The sequence below is a fragment of the Ailuropoda melanoleuca genome, chromosome 9 (genome assembly GCF_002007445.2).
Source record: "Ailuropoda melanoleuca isolate Jingjing chromosome 9, ASM200744v2, whole genome shotgun sequence".
NCBI lineage: Eukaryota > Metazoa > Chordata > Mammalia > Carnivora > Ursidae > Ailuropoda > Ailuropoda melanoleuca.
The window spans coordinates 55077054-55097944 of record NC_048226.1 but is presented as its reverse complement, the minus strand read 5'-3'; the positions used below and the strand labels follow the sequence as shown (position 1 = coordinate 55097944).

General features: G+C 35.2%; 1 protein-coding gene across 13 annotated transcripts in view; it reads right to left on the bottom strand.

Annotated features, from left to right (window-relative positions):
* RALYL (RALY RNA binding protein like) overlaps nucleotides 1-20891 on the bottom strand; it is a 711504-nt gene that overhangs the window by 109523 nt on the left and 581090 nt on the right. For all 13 annotated transcript variants that reach the window (XM_019797149.2, XM_019797152.2, XM_034668250.1 and 10 more), the window contains one exon: nucleotides 18899-18931. In XM_019797149.2, coding sequence (XP_019652708.1) covers nucleotides 18899-18931 — 33 coding nt within the window. The remainder of the gene's footprint in view (nucleotides 1-18898; nucleotides 18932-20891) is intronic.

The following is a 20891-nucleotide window of genomic DNA, read 5'->3' as shown; positions in this document are numbered from 1 at the left end:
TTGACATCCAGGAGCGTATTTCACTAGATCATGAGTTTTGAAAAGGCTGAGTGTTTGCAGTCACCCATCTGAAAATTTTTTTTAATGTTTTTTTATTATATTATGTTAGTCACCATACAGTACATCCCTGAAAGATTTGAAACCATCTGAAATTTTTTAAATTGAATGTTACATGTCTGTGGCAATTTCTGCAATAATATTTATTGTTATTACTTTTTGTAAGAAAACAAATATCTATATTAGAGTTTTCATATACCTGAATATTAATATTAGAATGTTTAGACCATTATGGGGGTGCCTGGGTGGCACAGTTGGTTAGGCATGTGACTTTTGTTTTTGGCTCAGGTCGTAATCTGAGGGTGGTGAGATCAAGCCCCACTTTGGGCTCTGCACTCAGTGTGGAATCTGCATAAGACTCTCTCCTCTGCCCCTCCTCCCACTTGCTCTCTTTCTCTCTCAAGTAAATAAATCTTTTAAAAAAAAAGAATGTTGAGGTCATTATGATTGCTTTGTTGGGTTAGCCCTCTCTGTCAATAAATTGGTATTTATTGCCTCTCAATTCTAAATCATTTTTTTTTCGACTGGAGGAAAACCACAAGGCAAAGAAGAGGAAGCAGCTTCTTTTTCCAGGTTCCCATATGCTTTTCTTCTTGCTCATCTTGCACTGTTGTCAGCAGGATGTGGGAGAGCCAGTGATGCTCACTGGCACCCCAGCAGGAGGGTGCCTACCCATTATCCCTAGTCCACCAACACCCCAACAAACTTTTCTGCCATCCAGGAGGCTGCAGTCACACCCTCTCCTATGGGGGTGTGAATTTCATCCTCAGAGAGAGAGGCTCTTCGTTTTTTCCTTCCTTGGATATTCTCCCTCAGCCACAGAGATAGTAGTTGTTTCCTACATTTTCCATTCTAATATTCTTTCGTAGTCTTTCTTTCACCCTTTTAAAGTAGTTAGCCATGTATTTTACTAGTTAATAATTCCTTAAATTAAATTTTCTCTGTTAAAATGACTGGTGTGGTTTCCATCTTCTGTCTCCTGACTGGGCCTTGCTTGATACAACCCTGTTTAGGCATCCTTTTTTCTACATGTTGAGAATGATCAAATGTGATATACAGTCAAAGGGTACAGGTTGTCCATTTATAGATAAATGTTCTTCATAGCTTGTATAGTTGATAGTTTTATTATTATAATTTTTATCTTATTGGATTACAATAATTTTTTAAAAGTTTCCCTTCAAGACTAAATATATCCACTGCACATATTCTTCATGGTAGAGTCTAGCTTATAAAAATGTTTGGGACTGATGTCAAAAGGGATAATAACAAGAGTAAAAACAATGTTAATAATTCTAACAATTAACATTTATTGAATGCTTAGCATTTATCACTATTTTAACTGCTTTGCATATGTCAAATCATTTAATTGTCTTAAAAGTCCTATGAGTTAGTGTTAATATTATCCCAATTGTATAAATGAGAGAACCAAAGCAATGATATGATTAATTAGAGTCCAGAGTATAAACCACATTGTCTATGGCTTACCAGATATTGGTGTAAGAAATGTTAGGTATTTTTACCAATTGCTACCACTACCAGAAGTAGAAGCCAGGAATGTGCTACCACTACCATAAGGCTAGTGAAATCTTAGTGGGCATTAACTAAAGTGCAGGGTCTTTCGAAAAGAAGATAATAATTCCACTGGACTCTCACTTTTGAGACATCCCTGGAAACAGTTTAGTGTACAGTTTAGTGTATTTCAGTAAAGTTTCATAAGGATATTAACCAAATGCATACAAATGAAAGAAATTAGGATAGCAAGAAATCTCAAAAATGACTCTGTATGAAAAAGGTTGAATTAAATAAGGCAGTTTGGTCTACAGAAGAAAGCCTTTGGGAAAGAAGGCAGCTAACTATTTAAATATTTGAAAGGTTTTCTAGTGGAAAAGGCTCTGAATTTATTCACTGTGGTTCCAGAAGGCAAAACAAATCTTAAAGAGTAGAAATTACAAGGAACAATGTTACTGCTAAATATAACAAAGAAATAGAATAATGAGTTCCAAATATCTTGAGTGTCTCGTAGTTTTGGAAAGGAAATAGAATCATGAAAAGAAAAATACCATGACAAAACACTGTAAGATCTAGTATAACACAGTGTAACAGATACATGTGCTTCAAGAAGAGCCTGAAAATCATTTGTTAGGGATTTTGTAGAGAAAAGAATTGATGCATTACATAGTTCTGGGATATCTTCCAAGTTGAAATTTCATGATTTTATTGAATCAAATTACTTCGTTAAAATGTAACATTTAACTCTTCACCTACAGGTTTTGGGAACATGGTGACCTGAACCCGGCTCCTTTTCTGTTGAGCACCAGTTGTGATCTGTTGGACTCTCCTCAGTCAAACTGATGCAGAATTAAAGAAGAAATCAAAATTGGACTTTCATATTATCTAGAAAGAAATAAAAAGAATGCTTCTTCCAAAACTTATGGGACACAGTAGGAACTTAACTCAGAAAAAGGTATGGTTTAAATGTGTTCATTGTTAAAGACTACAGATGAAAGAGAAAAGAAATCAGCCTTAATCTTACTAGAAAAAGAGCAACACAATAGGTCAAAATAAACCAGAAAATTAATGTCAGGCTCACTTCTGAAAATCTATTAGCATACTCTGGCACAAAAACAAAGGAAAGGAGAAAAAACATGATTTTCATCAGTAGATGCTGAAGAGTTATTTGATAAAATTAAGAGGCAATCCTTATAATATATTCTAAATAAAATAGTAAGAAGAGAATTATTTAAATAGATATGTGCCAAAAACAAGAAGGAATATTGAATGATCCTTCCACTCCTTATTGTCTTGGTTTGCACTCTGTCCGTTATTACCTTCATGTGTCCCTTCATGTATAAACATGGCTTATTGTTGTAGTCTGTATTTTATCCTCACTGAATTGCCAGTTCTTATCCCCAAATGACACATTTGTAGAAGAGATCGTCTCCTTCATAACTATGATTCTTCAAAATTTTGTTTATAATATTCTCATCTCTAGATAAACTCTAGAAACATTGTCAAATTTCCCCCACACTATCATTTTCCCCGTAATCTTTTTCAACAAATCATTTTGTCCCTTCAAGAACTTTTCGGTTAAAGAACATGACTAAATAGTTGTTAAACATATTTTTATAAATTGAGTTGATTCCTAGGATGCTGGAGTCCAGAATCAAGACAAGGTTAGTAGCTACATTTATAAAATTCTGCTTGGGTTTGGTACGTGGTAAGACATATTTTCTCTTGATGTCTTTCTGTTACCTTCACAAATGAAAGAAGACGTAGCTAAACACAGGATTCTTGTTACAATCTTTTCCCTCAAAAATATCTCTGTTATGGTCTTCCCAGTAGTACATATCAGAGAGAAAACTGAGTCCAACTTTCATTTTCCTCTTAAAGTTATAGCTTTCTTTACATTTCAAACTGTAAAAATCTCATTTAAAAAAATCAGTGAATTATATTTTTTCATTGTTAACTCTTTCATGATCTGTAAAATTGTTCTCTGTGGAGAACAGATTAAATTTATTTATAGATTATTTACAGATTAAACTCTATAAATTTTCATCCATTTCTTTTTCCTTGTTCTTGTTTTGCCACTTTCCTCTATTTTACTCAGGGGATATTTATCAAGTTTTTTCCTAAAATCACTTACTGGGTTTTTTCCCCAGTGTAGTATCAAATGTGCCATTTACATCTTCGTCTGAGGCATCATATTGAATCTGGAGTTTTAAAGAATCAACTGCTATTTTCTAGATTAGTCTCTTCTTATTACAACCTACGGATGTTTCTTAGAGGCACTTTCCTTCTGAACGTTACTGAACTAAGTTAACAGACATTTTCTTTAATATTTTTCAGTTTCTAGAATTAAATCTTTTGTTTCTGTTTTTAAATGGAGATAAAATTGTCAAATAACATTGTATCAGTTTTAGGGGTACAGAACAATGATTTGATATTTTGCAAAATGATTACCAGAATAAGTTTAGTTAACATCTATCACCACGCATAATTACAAAATTGTTTTTCTTTGTGATGAGAACTTTTAAAATCTACTCTCTTACTAACTTTTGAATATACAATACAGTATAATTAACTATAATCACTATGCTGTACATTACATACCTGGGATTTACTTATACCTGGATGTGTGTACCTTTCAATCACATGTTCATTTTGAATATAATTAAATCTTACTCAGAAGAGTGAGTTCTCTGTGAGCCCTCACAATATTGCTGGGCTTACTTGTAGTGAAGAATTTTTCATAAGCTTCCATGCTTTTTTTTCCTCATTAGTTCTTTTCTGTTTTAAGTCAATATTCAGTGTTTACATTATTATGAATACATAAATGTTATTTACAGTTGAGCAATATACTATGATTACATTTCTTTCTTGTACAAATTGTGGTTTATTTGGCCTTTATAATGGCTTCATTTTTCCATGCTTACTAGAGATCTCCATTGTCCTGCTATAACCCATACAAGTCCTTTCTGGGTCTGCTACAAAGAGACCATCCTGGTACTTCTCTTCATCAGCTACTTGGGGACTTTTTTCTTTCTTGTGTTAGACCCTTTCTTTTATTTGTTTATTTATTTATTTGTTTGTTTGTTTATTCAATGATTTTGGTGAAACAAGCATCAGTAGATTTCTTAGAAAGGATTTGTTAATCCATTTCTGAAAACACAGTTGATTCTGATTATTTGTGGGTTCTGTATTTGTGAATTTGCTAAGATTACCTGTAACCCCCAAATCAATACTTGCAGCTCTTTCACGGTCACTCACAGACACGCACAGAGTGGCAAAAAATTTGAGTAGCTGAGGCAGCACATTCCCAACTGAGACTGAGGTGATGTGCTGGCTTCTTTGTTCAGATCTGACACTGCAAATAAGTATACTTTTCATGATCTACTTAGTGCTGCTTTTTTTTTTTTTTTTTGCATTTCTGTGCTTTTCACTGGTGATTTTCCTGCTTTCAATGGCCCCTAAACAGATCCCTGAAGGGCTGCTTGGTATTCCCAAGCACAAAAGGCTGTGATGTGCCTTAGGGAGAAAATACATGTGTTACATGAGCTTCCTTCAGGCAAGCACTACAGTGCTGTTGGTCTTGAGTTCAATGCTAATGCATCAACAATATATATGAAATAAACTGTCTTTAAACAGAAAACAGACACTAAGAAAGCTTATGTATTAATTTGTTAACAGAAATGCTGTGACCAGAGGCTCATGGGAACCTAATCTTATATTTCCCTTAGGAGCAATGGTTCAGAATTTGCTAATGCAGTGGCTGCAGTGACCTGATAGAATAGAACTACCACAAAAATGCAAGAATGGAGTGGATCTTTTCCTATCTTCATGCTTGCCTGATAATGTGTTTGGTAGGGCTGACAGTCTGCTTAGATATCACTTTCTCTCAGAATTTGGAGGGCATTATTGCATTGTCTGCAAATTCCTTATGTTGAGAAATTTGATGTCATTATGATTCTGAGTCTTTGTATGTAGCTTTTATTCCTCTATTTGAAGGTTGAAGGTCTTCTTCTTCTTCTTTTTTTTTTTTTAAGATTTTATGTATTTATTTGAGAGAGAGAGAGAGAGACAGAGGGAGGGAGTACATGGGCAGGGGGAGGGGCAAAGGGAGGGAGAAGCAGATTCCCGGCTGAGCAGGGAGGCAGTGGAGCTTGGTCCCAGGACCCCAGGATCATGACTAGAGCAGAAAGCAGACGCCTAAACAACTGAGGCACCCAGGTGCCCAGTTTAAGGTCTTCTTACCTATAGTAACTAATCAGCCTAAGTGCGAATCATCTTTCATTCACTGTGCTGAGCATTCTCCCATGCGAAACTTAAATGTTTCAGTTTTAGGACACTTTCTTTGATTACTTATTTGATATTGTCCTCTGTTTTCTCTTTGTGAAACAATTATTACTAGATCTCTCGGAATAAGCCTCAAAGTACTTAAAATCTTTTCTTTACTATTTTCCATCTGTGTCTTTGTGCTCTTTTAAGTTTGTGTTCCAAGCTTTCATTGAATTTTTCATTTCTGTGAACAGCTTTTAATTTCTAAGAAATTTTTTTTGTTTTCCATGTATTCCTTTTTAACAGTACATTTTTATATAGATATAGTATCTTACCTCTAGGAATATTAATTACAGGATTTTAAGAGGTTTTTAGGGTTTTTTGCTCATTTATTTAGTTTAGATTTGTACTCCATATATTTCCTCTACTGTGGAGTTCTGATTTTCTCTGGGTTTTTTTTCTTTCATGTTACAGTATTTTCTCAAATATTTGGTGATCCTTTGCTGGTAGGTCATAATTCAGAGCATGGCACTAAAAACCTGACTGGAAGTAGTGTGTGTGTGTGTGTGTGTGTGTGTGTGTGTGTGTGTGTGTATGCATGCGTGCACACATATGCAGGGCTTGTTGACTGGAGGGTCTCACTGGAGTGTGACGGGGGCAGGGTCTTAAGGGTTTACTGGGATCATAAAATGTCAGTATCTCCAGATCTTCTGGGATGGTCAGTTTTTTGAGATAATAAACTGCTAAGTCTTAGTTAAAGAGAAATTTCATTCTGGTCTAATGTTGAAAATTAATGGCATTACAGGGTTGCCCTACTTTTTCCACAGGCCATTAAGATAGTGGCAGGATCTTTTCCCCAACTGTGAAGAGTTGGGTTGGTATTAGGAATTAATGTGATTTCTGGCACTCAGCAAACATTTCACATATACCAACTTTCCTCCCCACAGTGGAATCTCTTGCAAAGCAAAGGGGGTAGCTGAAGACCAGACATGATGACATAAGCTCTTTTTTGAAGGCATGCTTTTTTTTTTAATGAAGAAACAGGAAGAGAGAACAGGGAGGAGAAGGGGGGAGGTAGAGATAGGGGGAAGAAGTAAGAGAAGTAGCAGATTGGGAAGAAGGAGAGGAGGAGAGAGGGGAAGGAAAAGGAGGGGAGGGAGAGAAGGGAGAGAAGGGAGAAAAGAACAGGGAGAGGGAAGGAGAGGAAAGAAGAGGCAGGAGAGGGGGAAAAAGGGTGAGTGGAACTGAAGAAAGCTTGAACACGAGGTTTTTCGGTCTCCTGTGATGTGGTTACTAGTTAATTTGCCAGTTCTGTCATTCAGTGTAACTAAGATACCTCTGATGTAGCGAAATGGTACTACTAGTTATCTCCACAATAGAAACTAAACCTGCCCAACTGTATCCCATCATGACTTTTCATTTATAACCTCTTTCAAGAATTATCAAGTAATGCCTCACATCACAAATATTTGCTTCTTTTTATTTTATCTTAACAGATTAGAGCTGCCAAGCCATGCTCTGTATTAGATACCAACTTCTTTGTTTTTTATCCTCTGCATGAGATGATTAGGTCCTTAAAGGCAAAGACCGAGTCTTGTCTACAACTTCTCAATTACTGTAGTGATGGACCAGCTTTTTATTTAAAGAATTTCCCATTCATCACAGACTGATAATTTCATAAAATACCAAATCATACACTTAGATTCTGAAGTGGCAGAAGAATGCAATCAAAGTTTCTAAATGCTTTTTCTTCCTTTCTGTATTTCAGTCATTACCCTGTTAAAAAACAATTCATGGACTGGCACTGTTTTAGTGAATCCACTATGAGAAACACTGCTCTAGGACACCTTTATACCTTGCTTTGCACCTAGCAATATGATTTGAGAAGAGTTTTGTCCTGAATAAATTAATTCTCATCCAAATATAATTAAATTGATATTCAGAAATAAAGATAAAGATCTTGGATCTTGATTAGAATGAAATGGCATCATAATATCCATTTCTTGTTTTTTAACCCTTGGTTTGTACTTTGAAGGTTTAAATGTTAAGCAATTAGCAATGACCTCAAAAATAATGTGAATTGTAGAATTTTTTCAATATATTCAACATTTAAGTCTAAATAATTTGGTGCCACCCTTCATCTGCCATTGTCAAAAGGAATGTTTTACTTTACTAAATTCTCCATCCATGATAATTTGGTGTTGTGATCTTTGTAATACTGAAGGAAAGCTCAATATTCAATCACAGTAATGGCAAACTATTTCTGTCTAGTGGGCTGGTTTTCAAACAGCAGCAGACATTGTTATCACATAATATTTTGCACACACACTTAGAGTGCCCTTCAAATAATGAACTGATGCACTTAATGAAATTAGACAGCTGTTCATTGTACAAAGGGCAGCAATGCTATCAAATTTTTTCTCATGAGCTTCAAACTAAGAAGTGGTAACTGAAGACAATTAGGAATGAATGAATTGATTTATTGGGAAGTGCCCTAATCTTTAACTTGGTGGTCTGACGTGGGAATCTGGAGTACTTCACATGCCAAGGGCCTGCTGAAGTTTATGTTAAAAATCAAAGGCCCATGATTAAGGAACACATTTTAAAAATAACTTCTTTAGAGAGCCTAACTTTTTATTTTTATTTTTATTTATTTATTTTTTTTAAAGTTTTTTTTTTATTTGACAGAGACAGAGACAGCCAGCGAGAGAGGGAACACAAGCAGGGGGAGTGGCAGAGGAAGAAGCAGGCTCATAGCAGAAGAGCCTGATGTGGGGCTCGATCCCATAACGCCGGGATCACGCCCTGAGCCGAAGGCAGACGCTTAACCGCTGTGCCACCCAGGTACCCCTAGAGAGCCTAACTTTTTAAAAGGCTTTCAAGATTTTTAGTATCCAATTGGGCTATAACATATACTTCATCGAAATACCACTTGCATGATATGATAATTTAACAAGATCTGGGAGAAATGTCTCATCAAGTGTTTCATCTTTTTTATGCTTTTTATTGAAGCTAAGAGGAAGTTACAGTCAAGGGTTGTCTACTGTTGAGTTAAACCAGAGGCACTGTTATGTTATTTTGAAGTTGAACGCAGCCTGCAGGTTCTAATGGTAAATGTTGGATGTGATCTAATTAAAATTTCACCAAAGAAATCATGTTTCTAAAAACATGAAACATTTGGGGGCCGATTTTTAATTTTAATAACTACTTTAGTTGGCATGTCAAAATATAGCTCTTCAATGCATTTTTCCCCCTGATAAGCTCCTAAAGCATAAGGGATGCCTGGCTTTTGCTAATATTTGGTAGCTATCGATTATACTGTGATAACTGATTTGTTCTGCAGAGTTAAGTAGGGAATCCTTTGAATCAAAAGTATTCTGTACTTTGAAAATGTCATTAAAAGTATTGAAAAGGTCACATTTTGAGATTGATGAAAAGAGATCAGTCATTCTTGGCTGGATGAACAGAATTTAATTGGGAAGTGAGGCTTTAAAACGTTTGCCAGCAGTTTCATAATGCAAATCTGGGATTCACACTGCCTCTGGAAGCAATAAATAACTTTTTATGTACATGATTATTTTCCTGAATAATTAAAGTTATCATGTGGATGTTCATGATGATTCGGATGAATAGGAAACTTTGAAGAGAGAATGAAAGTGTGAATGAAATTGACAGCTCTTTAAGCAAAAACCCGAGGCTGGACTCCATTCCATAATGACTACCCATACGCTGTGTGTCTTTGTGGAGATCACATCACATCTCTATGACTAAGTTTTCCAGTAGTAAAATAATTATGATTCTGTATATGAGAATCAGTATAGATTCATTGAACAACAGAAAATAAGGCTAATCAATACTTTGAATCCTTTAAGAAAGGCTAATACTGCCAAGAAATTATTTAGATAAGCAAGTATAATTCCATTGGAAGGCCTATTTTAGGTACATTTAAAAATAGGAAAAAAGTTTTTTTTTAAAGATTTATTTGAGATAGAGAGAGAGCAAGAGCAGGAAGGGTACAGGGAGAGGACAGAGAGTCTCAAGCAGACTGTGTGTGAATGTGGAGCTCTGTGCAGGGCTTGATCTCTTGACCCTGAGATCACGACCTGAGCTGAAACCAAGAGTCCCATGCTTAACTGACTGAGCCACTCAGGTGCCCTGGAAAAAGAGTTTCTTATCTTCAAATAAAGTTAATTAGTTTTCTTTCCTTGGAGATGGGTTGATTTTAACTGAGCGGAATCAAGCACTTTACTTATTTGGAACATTTATTTCTAGTGAGTGTTTTCAGGACAGATTTTAAAAGTATATGAAACTGAGATCTTATTTCCAACTGAATCAACACTCTTCATGTAGTATTTCTACACATGACATGTAAATGATCGGAGCCACCATTTCCATTTTATTCATATGTACATCCGATACACATCTTTTATTGGTCAGACTATATGCTTACCCTTTCCAGTGTAGCTTGACACTTTAAAAACTCATGTTCCTCAAAAACAGTGCTGGTCCTTGTGTATTAAGGAGACAGTGGTACTTGTATAAGTTAATATACCTGTCAGAGCTTTGATTGTTTTAAATTTGATTTCGTAACATCATATAAGATTAGTTCTTCTCAGAAGTGAGACTTTATGTATGACAAGTTTAGTTATTCATTTTCTTATGTATGGGTATTTGATGTCTACAAATTAGTTCGGCTAATTTAAAAGTGTATGATATGAAGTGATAATAAATCCTTTGTCGATTTTAAAGGACTTCTCATTAGACTTGCCTTTTTAGAATAATTAAGTGGTGAGGATTGCTATGACTAAAAGTTTAGAGGATAGAGTAAGATTAGTCAATATTATTTAAGTTATAATTTTAACAGTGTTTTTATCTTAAATAGACATATAACCTGTATGACATAAGATTTGTTATTGAGTTGAATGGATTTAATGGTTGAATCTCTCTCTTTCTCTCTCTCTCTATCAAATGATAAATGGACTTTTAAATACCTTAATTTATTATGATCAAAGATCTCATCCAAATTTGGGGGGGGAGGTTGCCTAGGATATATAATAATACCAATTCTCAAAGTAAAACTGATACGAACTGTGACATTTGGCTTAATGTGACACTTTATTATATGAATGAATGAGACAGTAGTGGAAGTGCTGATAACACTCTTTTGAAATATCATCAGCCATAAAGTCCTGCACCACTGCTTTCTTTATAAGCAGAACTGAAATAAATCTATTTAATGATCCTATGTATTTTCTTCCCTCTAAGTAACACTATACTCCTGCCTGCTATAATCTGCAATTACTTTCTTTTCCCCGAGGAGAACATTTCACTGAAGAAATAAAAGTCGTTTCAGACACCATGAGTCTCTCTGCTTCCTAAGACATTTTCAGATGGTAAGGACTGAGGAAGACTGTTTTTGATGACTCTACTCATTTTATTATTGGAGAGTAATGAATTCTTCCTCCTTAAAAATGCGTTCTTGAACCTATGCATTCAAGACACCATTGTTAAAATATATATATATACATGATTGATGACCCAATTTATGGGTGATATTGTATATGCCATCACAGTGCAGTTTAAATGATCTTGACAAGTACAGAAGAGTGGCATTGACAGGTGCAGAAATAAATAATGGGTTTAAGCTTTCAAATGTTTTTACAGCATTTCCCTGAGTGGCAGGTTGATAAATTAAAATTACAGTTGTAGCATCAGGCCTGAGAGCACAACTGCTTTAGATTACAAAAATAGCGCGGTGGAAACTTTGTGTACTCTCCGGAGAAGCAGCCTGGAGGGCCTTGGGAAAAAATGAAACAAGTGCTGTTGCTAAAGGAATCATTAATTTTGTGGTAGCACTGTCTCAGTCTAAACAAATAAAAAAATAGATTTTTAGAAGAGGAAAATTGGCTTTATTCCCTTATCTCTTTTTCCCTGGAGACTCACAGAAAATTGAAACTATACCATCAAAAGACAGGCATTGAGCTGGCCATTAGTGGCTTCAGGATGTCAGATGGGCGTATTTAAGAGCTTAGGGACAGTTTCTTGTTAACCTTTCCTTAGTTTTGATGCTACATCTGGATTTCAGGTTGTCATACTCTCACCCTGATCCTGCAAAGTCCAGCTGAGGAATCTGTAACACATCACTCCATCACTCACTGATTCTAATATTCTCAAAAAAATGTTATTTTCATGAGGCATTTCCTTCCCATTATTTTTTTTTCTTTACAGATCTTAGTAAATGAAAATTGCAAATATTTAAGGTGCACAACATGACTTTTTGACATACGTACACACTGAAAAGCCTGCCTTCATGAAAGCTAATGAACGTATTCCTCACCTCACACAGCTACCTTTTCTGGTGATGAGAACACTTAAGATCTACTTTTTAAAGCAAATTTCAAGTATACATTATAGTATTATTAATTACAGTCATCACGTTCTGATTCCCAGAACGTACTCATTCTATGTAACTGAAACTCTGCCTCCCTCATTCTCCCAGTCCCTGGCAGCCACCATTCTACTCCGTTTCTGAGTTCAGCTACTTTAGCTTCCAGTCATAAGTGAGATCATGCAGCATTTGTCTTTCAATGTCCGGCATCTGACTTATTTCACTTAGTGTCATGTCCTTCAGGTTCCTCCACACTGTAACAAATCGCAGGATTTCCTTCTTTTTAAAGGCTGGACAATATTCTATTATATGGTACTAAATAATATTTCATATATATAATAGTTTCTCTATCCATTCATCTGTTAATGGGCATTTAGGTTGTCTTGGCTATGGTAAATCATGAGACTATGAACATGGGGACACAGGTACCTTCAAGTTAGTAGTTTCATTTCCTTAGGATAAATACTCAAGTGGAATTGCTGGATTATATGGTAGTTCTATTTTTAGTTTTTGGAGGAACTGCCACACTGTTTTCTGTAGTAGCTGCACCAATTTGCATTCTCCCCAACAGTGCACAAGGGTTCCCTTCCCTCTACATCATCACCAGCATTTATTAGCTTTGATCTTTTTGATAATAGCCGTTGTAACAGGTGTGAGGTGATTTCATTCTGCTCAAGTCATGAGTCTTTTCAAGTCATGCCTGAACTATTGCAGCAGCTTTCTACATGGCTCTACCATGACCTCACTTTGGATAACATCACTCTCTGGTTAAAAATGAAAAAGACAAACAAACATACAACATCCAATGACTCCACTGAATCCATAGAATGAAAAGAAAGCTCATTTTCTTCCCTCTCTCAGTCTTGTCCTGAATTCTTAACCTCACCTTGAGGATTAACTCAGGTCCTACTTTTTGTCTAGAAAAATTCCCTGACAATGTGGCCATTTTCTTCAACTTCCCAGTTCTTAAGTTAAGCTAAACTTTTAATGCCTAAATGACTTTACAGCAGTCATATAATTCTGTTTTATGTTTTGATGCTCTACTGAAACCATCCATAAATTGGTATTGCTTTCCCTTTTTAATGCTCCTATTATTAAAGTTTTTAATATTGTGTGTGATATTTCTATAAATCTAAGTACCTTCTGGAATTATCTTCCTGTCTTAATGCTTTTTTATTTTTTCTTGTCAACTGCATTACCAGGAATTGGATATTCAGTTGAATTCTGGGGATAGAGTTCAAAAGAGAGTGAAATCAGCATAGGAATGAAGTTCATTCCTTTAGGAAAAAAACTATTCATATAACTTAATTGTTGCACAGGGTATTGATAGTAATTGGTATTTGTTTCCTGTTTACTAGGTGTCAGACACTGTTCTAAGCACTTTGCAATATTATCTCGTTCAAAACAGTCCTAAGAGTAAGTTATTACCTAAGGTGAGGAGATGAGGCTGGAGAGTTATATTGCCAAAGGCACCTAGCTAGGAAGTAACAGAAGGGAATTCAAACCAAGGAAATCAAATTATAGAATTTAAACTCTTTGGGGCACCTGGGTGGCTCAGTCAGTTAGGCCACTGACTTCAGCTCGGGTCATGATATCAAAGTCTGGCAGGTAGTTAACAGTATAACAATGTATAGTATCTGTTAGTAAATACAAAGACTCCTACAAGACCTAGGTGAAAGTAAAAGAGTGTAACTATTGGACCAAATAAGAGTGTCAAGATTTAATAATGTCTTCATAATAACAGAAGTATATTGAATGAAGATTCAAATTCAGTTTCAAGACTGGAAATAAAAGGGGAAAACATCCCCCACACAAAATTATTTTAAAAAATATAGCTACCAGCAATTATATGAGGATCAATTTTAGATGTAAGGTGAGCTTTGCTGTCCTGGCAGTGTTCACTCCCTCTTGTTAGACTTAGTAGAATGGGTCCACTACATCTCAGGAGATCCAGGAGATCCAGGCTCGACTGGGCCATGATTAGCTCACTCACTGAGCCTCAATAGATATAAATATAATAATTTTGCTATTTTTATCTTCGATGTGTTTTGAATGTCTCTCAGACAAGCTCGAGAAATACTAATTCTGAGTTTTATCAATATTATTTTAAAATTATTCTGAGTTATTTATTTATTTTTAAAGATTTATTTATTTATTTTGGGAGGAGGGGCAGAGGGAGAAGGAGAGAATCTCAAGCAAACATCCCACTGAACATGGAGCCCAACTCAAGTTTCAATACCCACCCCACCCCACCCCTACCCTGAGATCATGATCTGAGCTGAAATCGAGAGTCAGACGCTTAACTGACTAAGCTACCCAAGCACCCTTGAGTTATTTAAATTAACCTAATACAGTGAAAAAGTCTGAAGTTTTTTTTACCCGCCTAATAAATAATCCTCATAATAAAGCTACTCATGCAAAAATTCATCAGCTGAAATACTGGTATGAGCCAAAATTTCAATTCCAAAATACAACTGATTCATATTAAAAGTCTTCTTTTAAAAGGTCAACTTCATGCTGAAGAGGTAAGAAGAAATAATTCATATGGAAATTTTCATTTAGTGCCTTGAGTGTCTTTTTAAAGTGGCTCAGTGTCTGCAAAGCGTCAACAGTCACTTGTACTTGAAGAGAACTCATGCGTTGTCTTGACATGCCCTTTTACACTGTGAATCTTAAACATCAAACGAACAGGAGCTTCCTTTCCCCTCATCTGTATTTTTCATTAAAAAGCTGTAAAAGCTTTATCAAGGCCAGACTGGTTTTAAACTAAGATCTATATCTTAGAATCTTAATTGAGATGATCACTTAGTTCTTGTTCACTTTCCTAAATGCAAACTTGGTGTCTGTTATATCCCAGCTTATTTCCAAAATCAGAATCTATCTGATGCCCCAGAAAGGGAGACATTTGTCAGAAGAGTTTTCTTAATTGCTCTAAAATGGAACTTATGGAGGGTGAGTAGAATATCACAGGCTTAGTATTCTTGTAACACTCAAGCCTAAGCTCCACACTAAAAACCAATTTTGCTTAACTGATGTGTTTCACTGTTGGGTGAGCGAGATGGGCAAGAATTTTAACTTTTTAAAAAGATTTTATTTTATTTATTTATTTGACAGAGAGATACAGCACAAGCAGGGGGAGCGGGAGAGGGAGAAACAGCCTCCCTGCCTAGCAGGGAACCTGATGCGGGGGCTTGATCCCCGGACCCTGGGATTATGACTTGAGTCAAAGGCAGATGCTTAACTGACTGAGCCACTCAGGTGCCCCCCAAATTTTAATTTTTAAATCTATTATTTAAAGTTATTTTATGTATAATACACATATTTTTGTATCATCTATTTATGATAAATATAATATGTGTAATGCATATATTACATACACATAATATTGATAATATAAAACATAAAACATTTTAATCAACATTTAATAAAAATTATTTATTAAATATTAAAATTATTTAATTATTCAGAATTTAATAAATTTCCAGCCTTAGGTCTGGGACAACATCAGAATGAGTTTTGATGCACCTGAGAATAGGTAGTGTGCCCCTTGTGCACCACGGAACCTTCCATGGCATACTATCTGGTCTCTTTACATGTATCCTGATCTCTGATGGGTGAACTCCAAGACAGTTCTAGATCAATGTGTCAACCTCCACCATATGTATCCCAAACAGGGAAAGACTGTGGGAAGTTATGTTTCAACGATTTTCTGAGAAAATTCCAGAGACTGTAGATGTCTGTAAGGACAATCTATGTATGTCTGGAGGAGAAGGAGCTGGGAGAATGCAACTGTGATGTAGACAGTGGTTTCCAGGCTTGGCTCGACAGCCTTGGAAAACACTGCATTTATTGGCCTACTCTGGGTAAACAGACTCAGACTCTGTGATGAGCCTTCCTGCCTCACTCTAGGCTAATTTTTTTCCTAATGACCTTATTTTATTAATCATTTACTGGTGCATGTGAAAGAAAGCTCCCCTCATATCAATCTTTAGTTGAAGGTCTGAGATCTGAGATTTCACTTAACCTCCTTTCACAATTCTGTAATCTTTTTCCATAAGCAAATATTTCCTGTATTATAACTTTCTTTGACAAATTTTCCCATTGCTATATTCAGATTGAATTTATGGTGTGACATTTAAAAATTTTATTTCATAATTACTATAGCCCATTTATGAAAGGAAGAATTTTGCTCGTTAATTTATATGAAGAAGAGATGCACATTTTAAAAGTATCAATATTTCTTTCCAGTTAAAAAATTTAAATGACAATCATTAGATTTCATCATAAAAATTAAAACCAATTATCTGTACTTATCTTGTTTGATACCTTATTCCATTCACAATTTTTGTTTTTTTCTCTCCATTATAAAAACATCCTTTGACTTCCACATGTAATTCAAAGAATGCCCTGTTAAAGTGGAGTTTTATTCTCTGAACTACTTCAGAGCTCTCAGATTGACTCTTTGGAGCATTATAAATGAGCATACCTTCCACATCTGTAATAAAAGCTAATGTTTATGAACAATTATGTGCCGAAAACAGTGCTAAGTACTTGATCTAAATGATCTTATTTAATCTCCGTATCACAAATAAGAACCCAAAGCTTGGGGGGTTCAAGTAATCGCCTAAACCAATACACACAGCTTGTAAGTGTCAGAGCCTACAAAGGCAAAAGCAACTCCTAGAGGTACATATTAACAAGTGCTTTCAGACCCTGGTGGGCAATAGACTGAAGTATGCAATATTTAGCACTGATCTATTCATTAATATGCTTTTTATTCATAGAATTAAAATTAATGTGAGGTGTGCAGGGTCCTACAAAAACTCAATGTTATGGACTTACAGGTCAACTCATACCAAAGACCATATACCATGCATTAATTCCTTTTGGTAAGTGACAGAATCAAAAGCCACAAATTTGAATAATGGTCCTCTATTAGATTGCCTTTGCCTGGTAGTCTCATATGTGTCCAGTATGTTCACAATCATCCTATCCTTTTTACTAACAAGGTCAGGAGAAAGACTCATGCAAACTTTAGACAATTTCATTTAAAATACTTTTCTTGGAAAAAAAATGGAGAAGTTCAGCTATATATTGAAGTATCCAGTCCACAGAACCATTTGGGTTACATGCTTCACCCCACTTTACTTTTAAGACTCACCTAAGGAACAGCAGTATCTTTCTACTGCCATGTCAGTTCTCCCATGTTGGGTACTTGCTGAGTTATATGGTGAGTTATATGTCATTCTTTTTTGGAAACTTTTTTTTCATGGCTCTAATACGGAGTTTTAAACTCCTAATATGTTTAAAACAAAGATTACTTAGAGTCTTCCCTTGTAAAATAGAGGTATGAAGTAAAAAATGAATTCCATCTCAAAAAAGTTGGGAGAACAAGAAATGCTGTAGAGAAACTGCATTAAGTGAGGCATGAAGAGAAGCTATTTCAGCCCTCTTGACTTGAGGGCAGGACACATATGCATTCAAAATAAAAGATTTCTTCAGGCTTAAAGATTTTTAACAATAGGAGCTGATGATCAATGAAGGAAAGAAGCCTGCTCTAATGATTTTTTTGGACCAGATCAACTTGACCTTTCATTTTTTTTCATAAAATCCTCCAATAAATGCATCTACTCCATTTTTTCTCTCCCAGCATCCCTAACAATTATTTTGATTCTCATGATTCAACTGGCTTTCTCAAATGCTTTTATGAGGAGTAGAAAGGGGAAAGGAAACCATGTTGCTCAGGGAGTGACAGAAATAATCAAAGACTGTGAATAAAGTGATAAAGAAAACGAATGTGATCATTAAAAAATCTACCCCATCCCATGTTTCTGTCATTAAGCATGAGTATAATGGCTGCCTGTACGTGATTTTTTCCCCCATCAACTATGGCATGATTACCTTTAAGCTATCATATCTTCCGGCATTTTTGATATTTTACAACATCAACCATAATGCTGAGCATGCAAAAGTCCCCTAATGAGATGTTTTAATATATTAGTCAAAGGATTATTTGGTAAATCAAATAACAACTTTGCTGATTCTTAATTAGCAAAATGCTTGAAAATAATACATGTGTATTCTTGTCAACAATGTATTATTATTAGAACATGTATCAGGACTTGGAATACTGCCAAAGGAGGCAAGTTTTGGTTTTACTTGATCTGTTTCGTGGTTCCTCAGCTTTGCATTCAGAGGAGTGGAGTGGAGAAATAAAAGTGAAATGGGAGAAAAGAGAGATACAGATTTTGAAGACAGATTTAGGAAAAAAGGAAGAAGAAACATTAGGATAAGTTAAGAGAAAACAGTAAAAAAAAATGAGTAGACAGACTAGATATAGTGAAGCTGTGGTTCAGAGGAATTTTTAAGGCCAATCTGAGCATTATCTTTACATGATAAGAATATTGAATATTACTGTATACCTCGTTTGATTTTTTTAGAGGATACAGGCTTTCATATGCATTCATTTGCTGAATTTCCAAGGTCATAAAATAGCTTTGTGAACATTTTGGTTAAGTCTTTATAAAATGTAGACAGCAATGTTCCTGGGGATGTGATGCATCCAATGATATGGGATGACTCCGAATATGGAATTATATGATGATAATACCATCCCAGAAGAACTTGTTAAAGATCAATTAAAGAACTGAGATTTAAAATATTTAGACATATACTCACCCAACAGACAGGAAAGGCTCCTTTGACTCAAGTCTATGAAAAAATATGAAAAATTGATTTTAATATAACAATTTGCTATACACTTAAAAATTGCTTTTATAGGAATCTGACAAAATTATTTTACTGTTTCGGAGAAAATGTATATTTTAGCACTAATAAAAAGCTGTGAATAATATACGAAGATCTAATCTGGACTGATTCAAATTCTGGCTGGGCTTGATGCAGAAACCAATGAGAGAGACTTGGAATGGGAATGTAGCATTTAAATGATACATTAAAATAATAATACTGTTAGTCTAATTCTGATTTGCACTCTCTATATCCTCTCCTCTTTTTTTTTACAGTAATTTGTAGAAATTTTGATATATCTATTTGTAGTTGTTGTAGTAGTAAAGAAGTTTAAAATGTATTTAGTTGCATATTGGTTGAGTAATTTATTTCCAGTAAATATTCTGCAATGAAGAGAGAAGCAGCATGACATTCATCATCATGTACCAACAGCAGCGCATCTGGGGTGTGTCTGGGAGGGACTTAGATCATAGTTTAGGATCTTAATGCCTCCTCTTAATGTCTCCTAAGAACCAAGTATTTTTTTGTACCTCCTAATATATTAAAGAAGAATTCTAATTCTGAAGCCTCTGATTAGTTGTGGCATCTTGAGCAAGCAACTTAAAAAACTTTCTGGGAATTACATTTCTCATTGTAAAATAGGCTAGGAGTGCTTCTAGTTAATTTTCTTATTTCATAAATCAATTTCTTTGCAAAAAGCAAATCAATCAGGAAACTTTCCACTTTTAAATATTTCCTAATTAATAATTAAGGAGACCAGTGGGTAGGTGTATATTGGCCACTTCATTTTTATATAAGTCTCTTAACATATGATTATGGGTTAAATATAAGCAAATATTAAAGACATTTTTATCTGAATCCTGATGTTTTAAGATGATGTAATGAGCACTGGGTGTTCTATGCAACTGATGAATTCTACCTCTGAAACTAATAAAAAAAAAAAAGCTCAGCGTTTGGAGATGTACATTTATGCAGTCTTTTCCTTTTCTGAATTCTGATTTTATTTGCACCTCCCTGTAAATTCTTTGCCATACTGTGTATTTGTTGTCCATATATATTTATAATATGAATAAGCAAACAGAAGTAAGGGGAAAAAAGTTAAAGATAAATAATGAAATATATTTGGATATGCTTGTTTTATAAGACATGACCAATGTTAAGTGATCAAAAGAAGTGACCTTGAAGAAATGAGGGGGATTCTATACAATATGATGCAGGAGACCGGTGACCTATTTGGATCATCAACATCAATACAATATCACTTCTCCCTTACTTTCTACTCAGCAACACTTAATAAACCATTTCCTGCTGCCTACAGTGTCCTCCTAGCCTCTCACTGCTGCCTGTTTCTTAGTGGCATAGACTAATCCAGTAAAAGAAACACTGAATATCTTGACTCCTCTCTCTTTTTCATCTTCCATATCTCAATTAGCAATGTCTTGTCAATTTCTCCTTTATGTGACATCTCCCTCTTCACTCTATTCCCGGGCTAATTCTCATTACTTACCCCAGCCTAGCTGGTCTCTCCAAATGTAAATTCTTTGTTCACAGTTGCTCCAACTTCACATGGTTTCACACTACAGCTTCCTTCAATGCCCCCACTCGCATCGTTTGTTTAAGGACTGCATACTGCTGCTTTCACTCAAGGTATCATAAACAGCAAGAATAAAAGGAAGACCTACCATCTTGCCTTCCCCTGTGCAATTACTAAAACACTGAGTTCCAAATGTATTTGGAGTAGTACTTATTGATTTTCCTTTTCTTTTTTTTCTGAAGGCTTCAGACAAGCTGTTGTTGGATTGGAGCATATAGAGACATACTTGCCCCACTGACACCAGTGGTTAATATGGTTAGTCCCACTACCTAGTTAATTATCTCCTTCTGCTTCTATCACTTCACTCCCTTCAACTATTTCCTCCCAAAT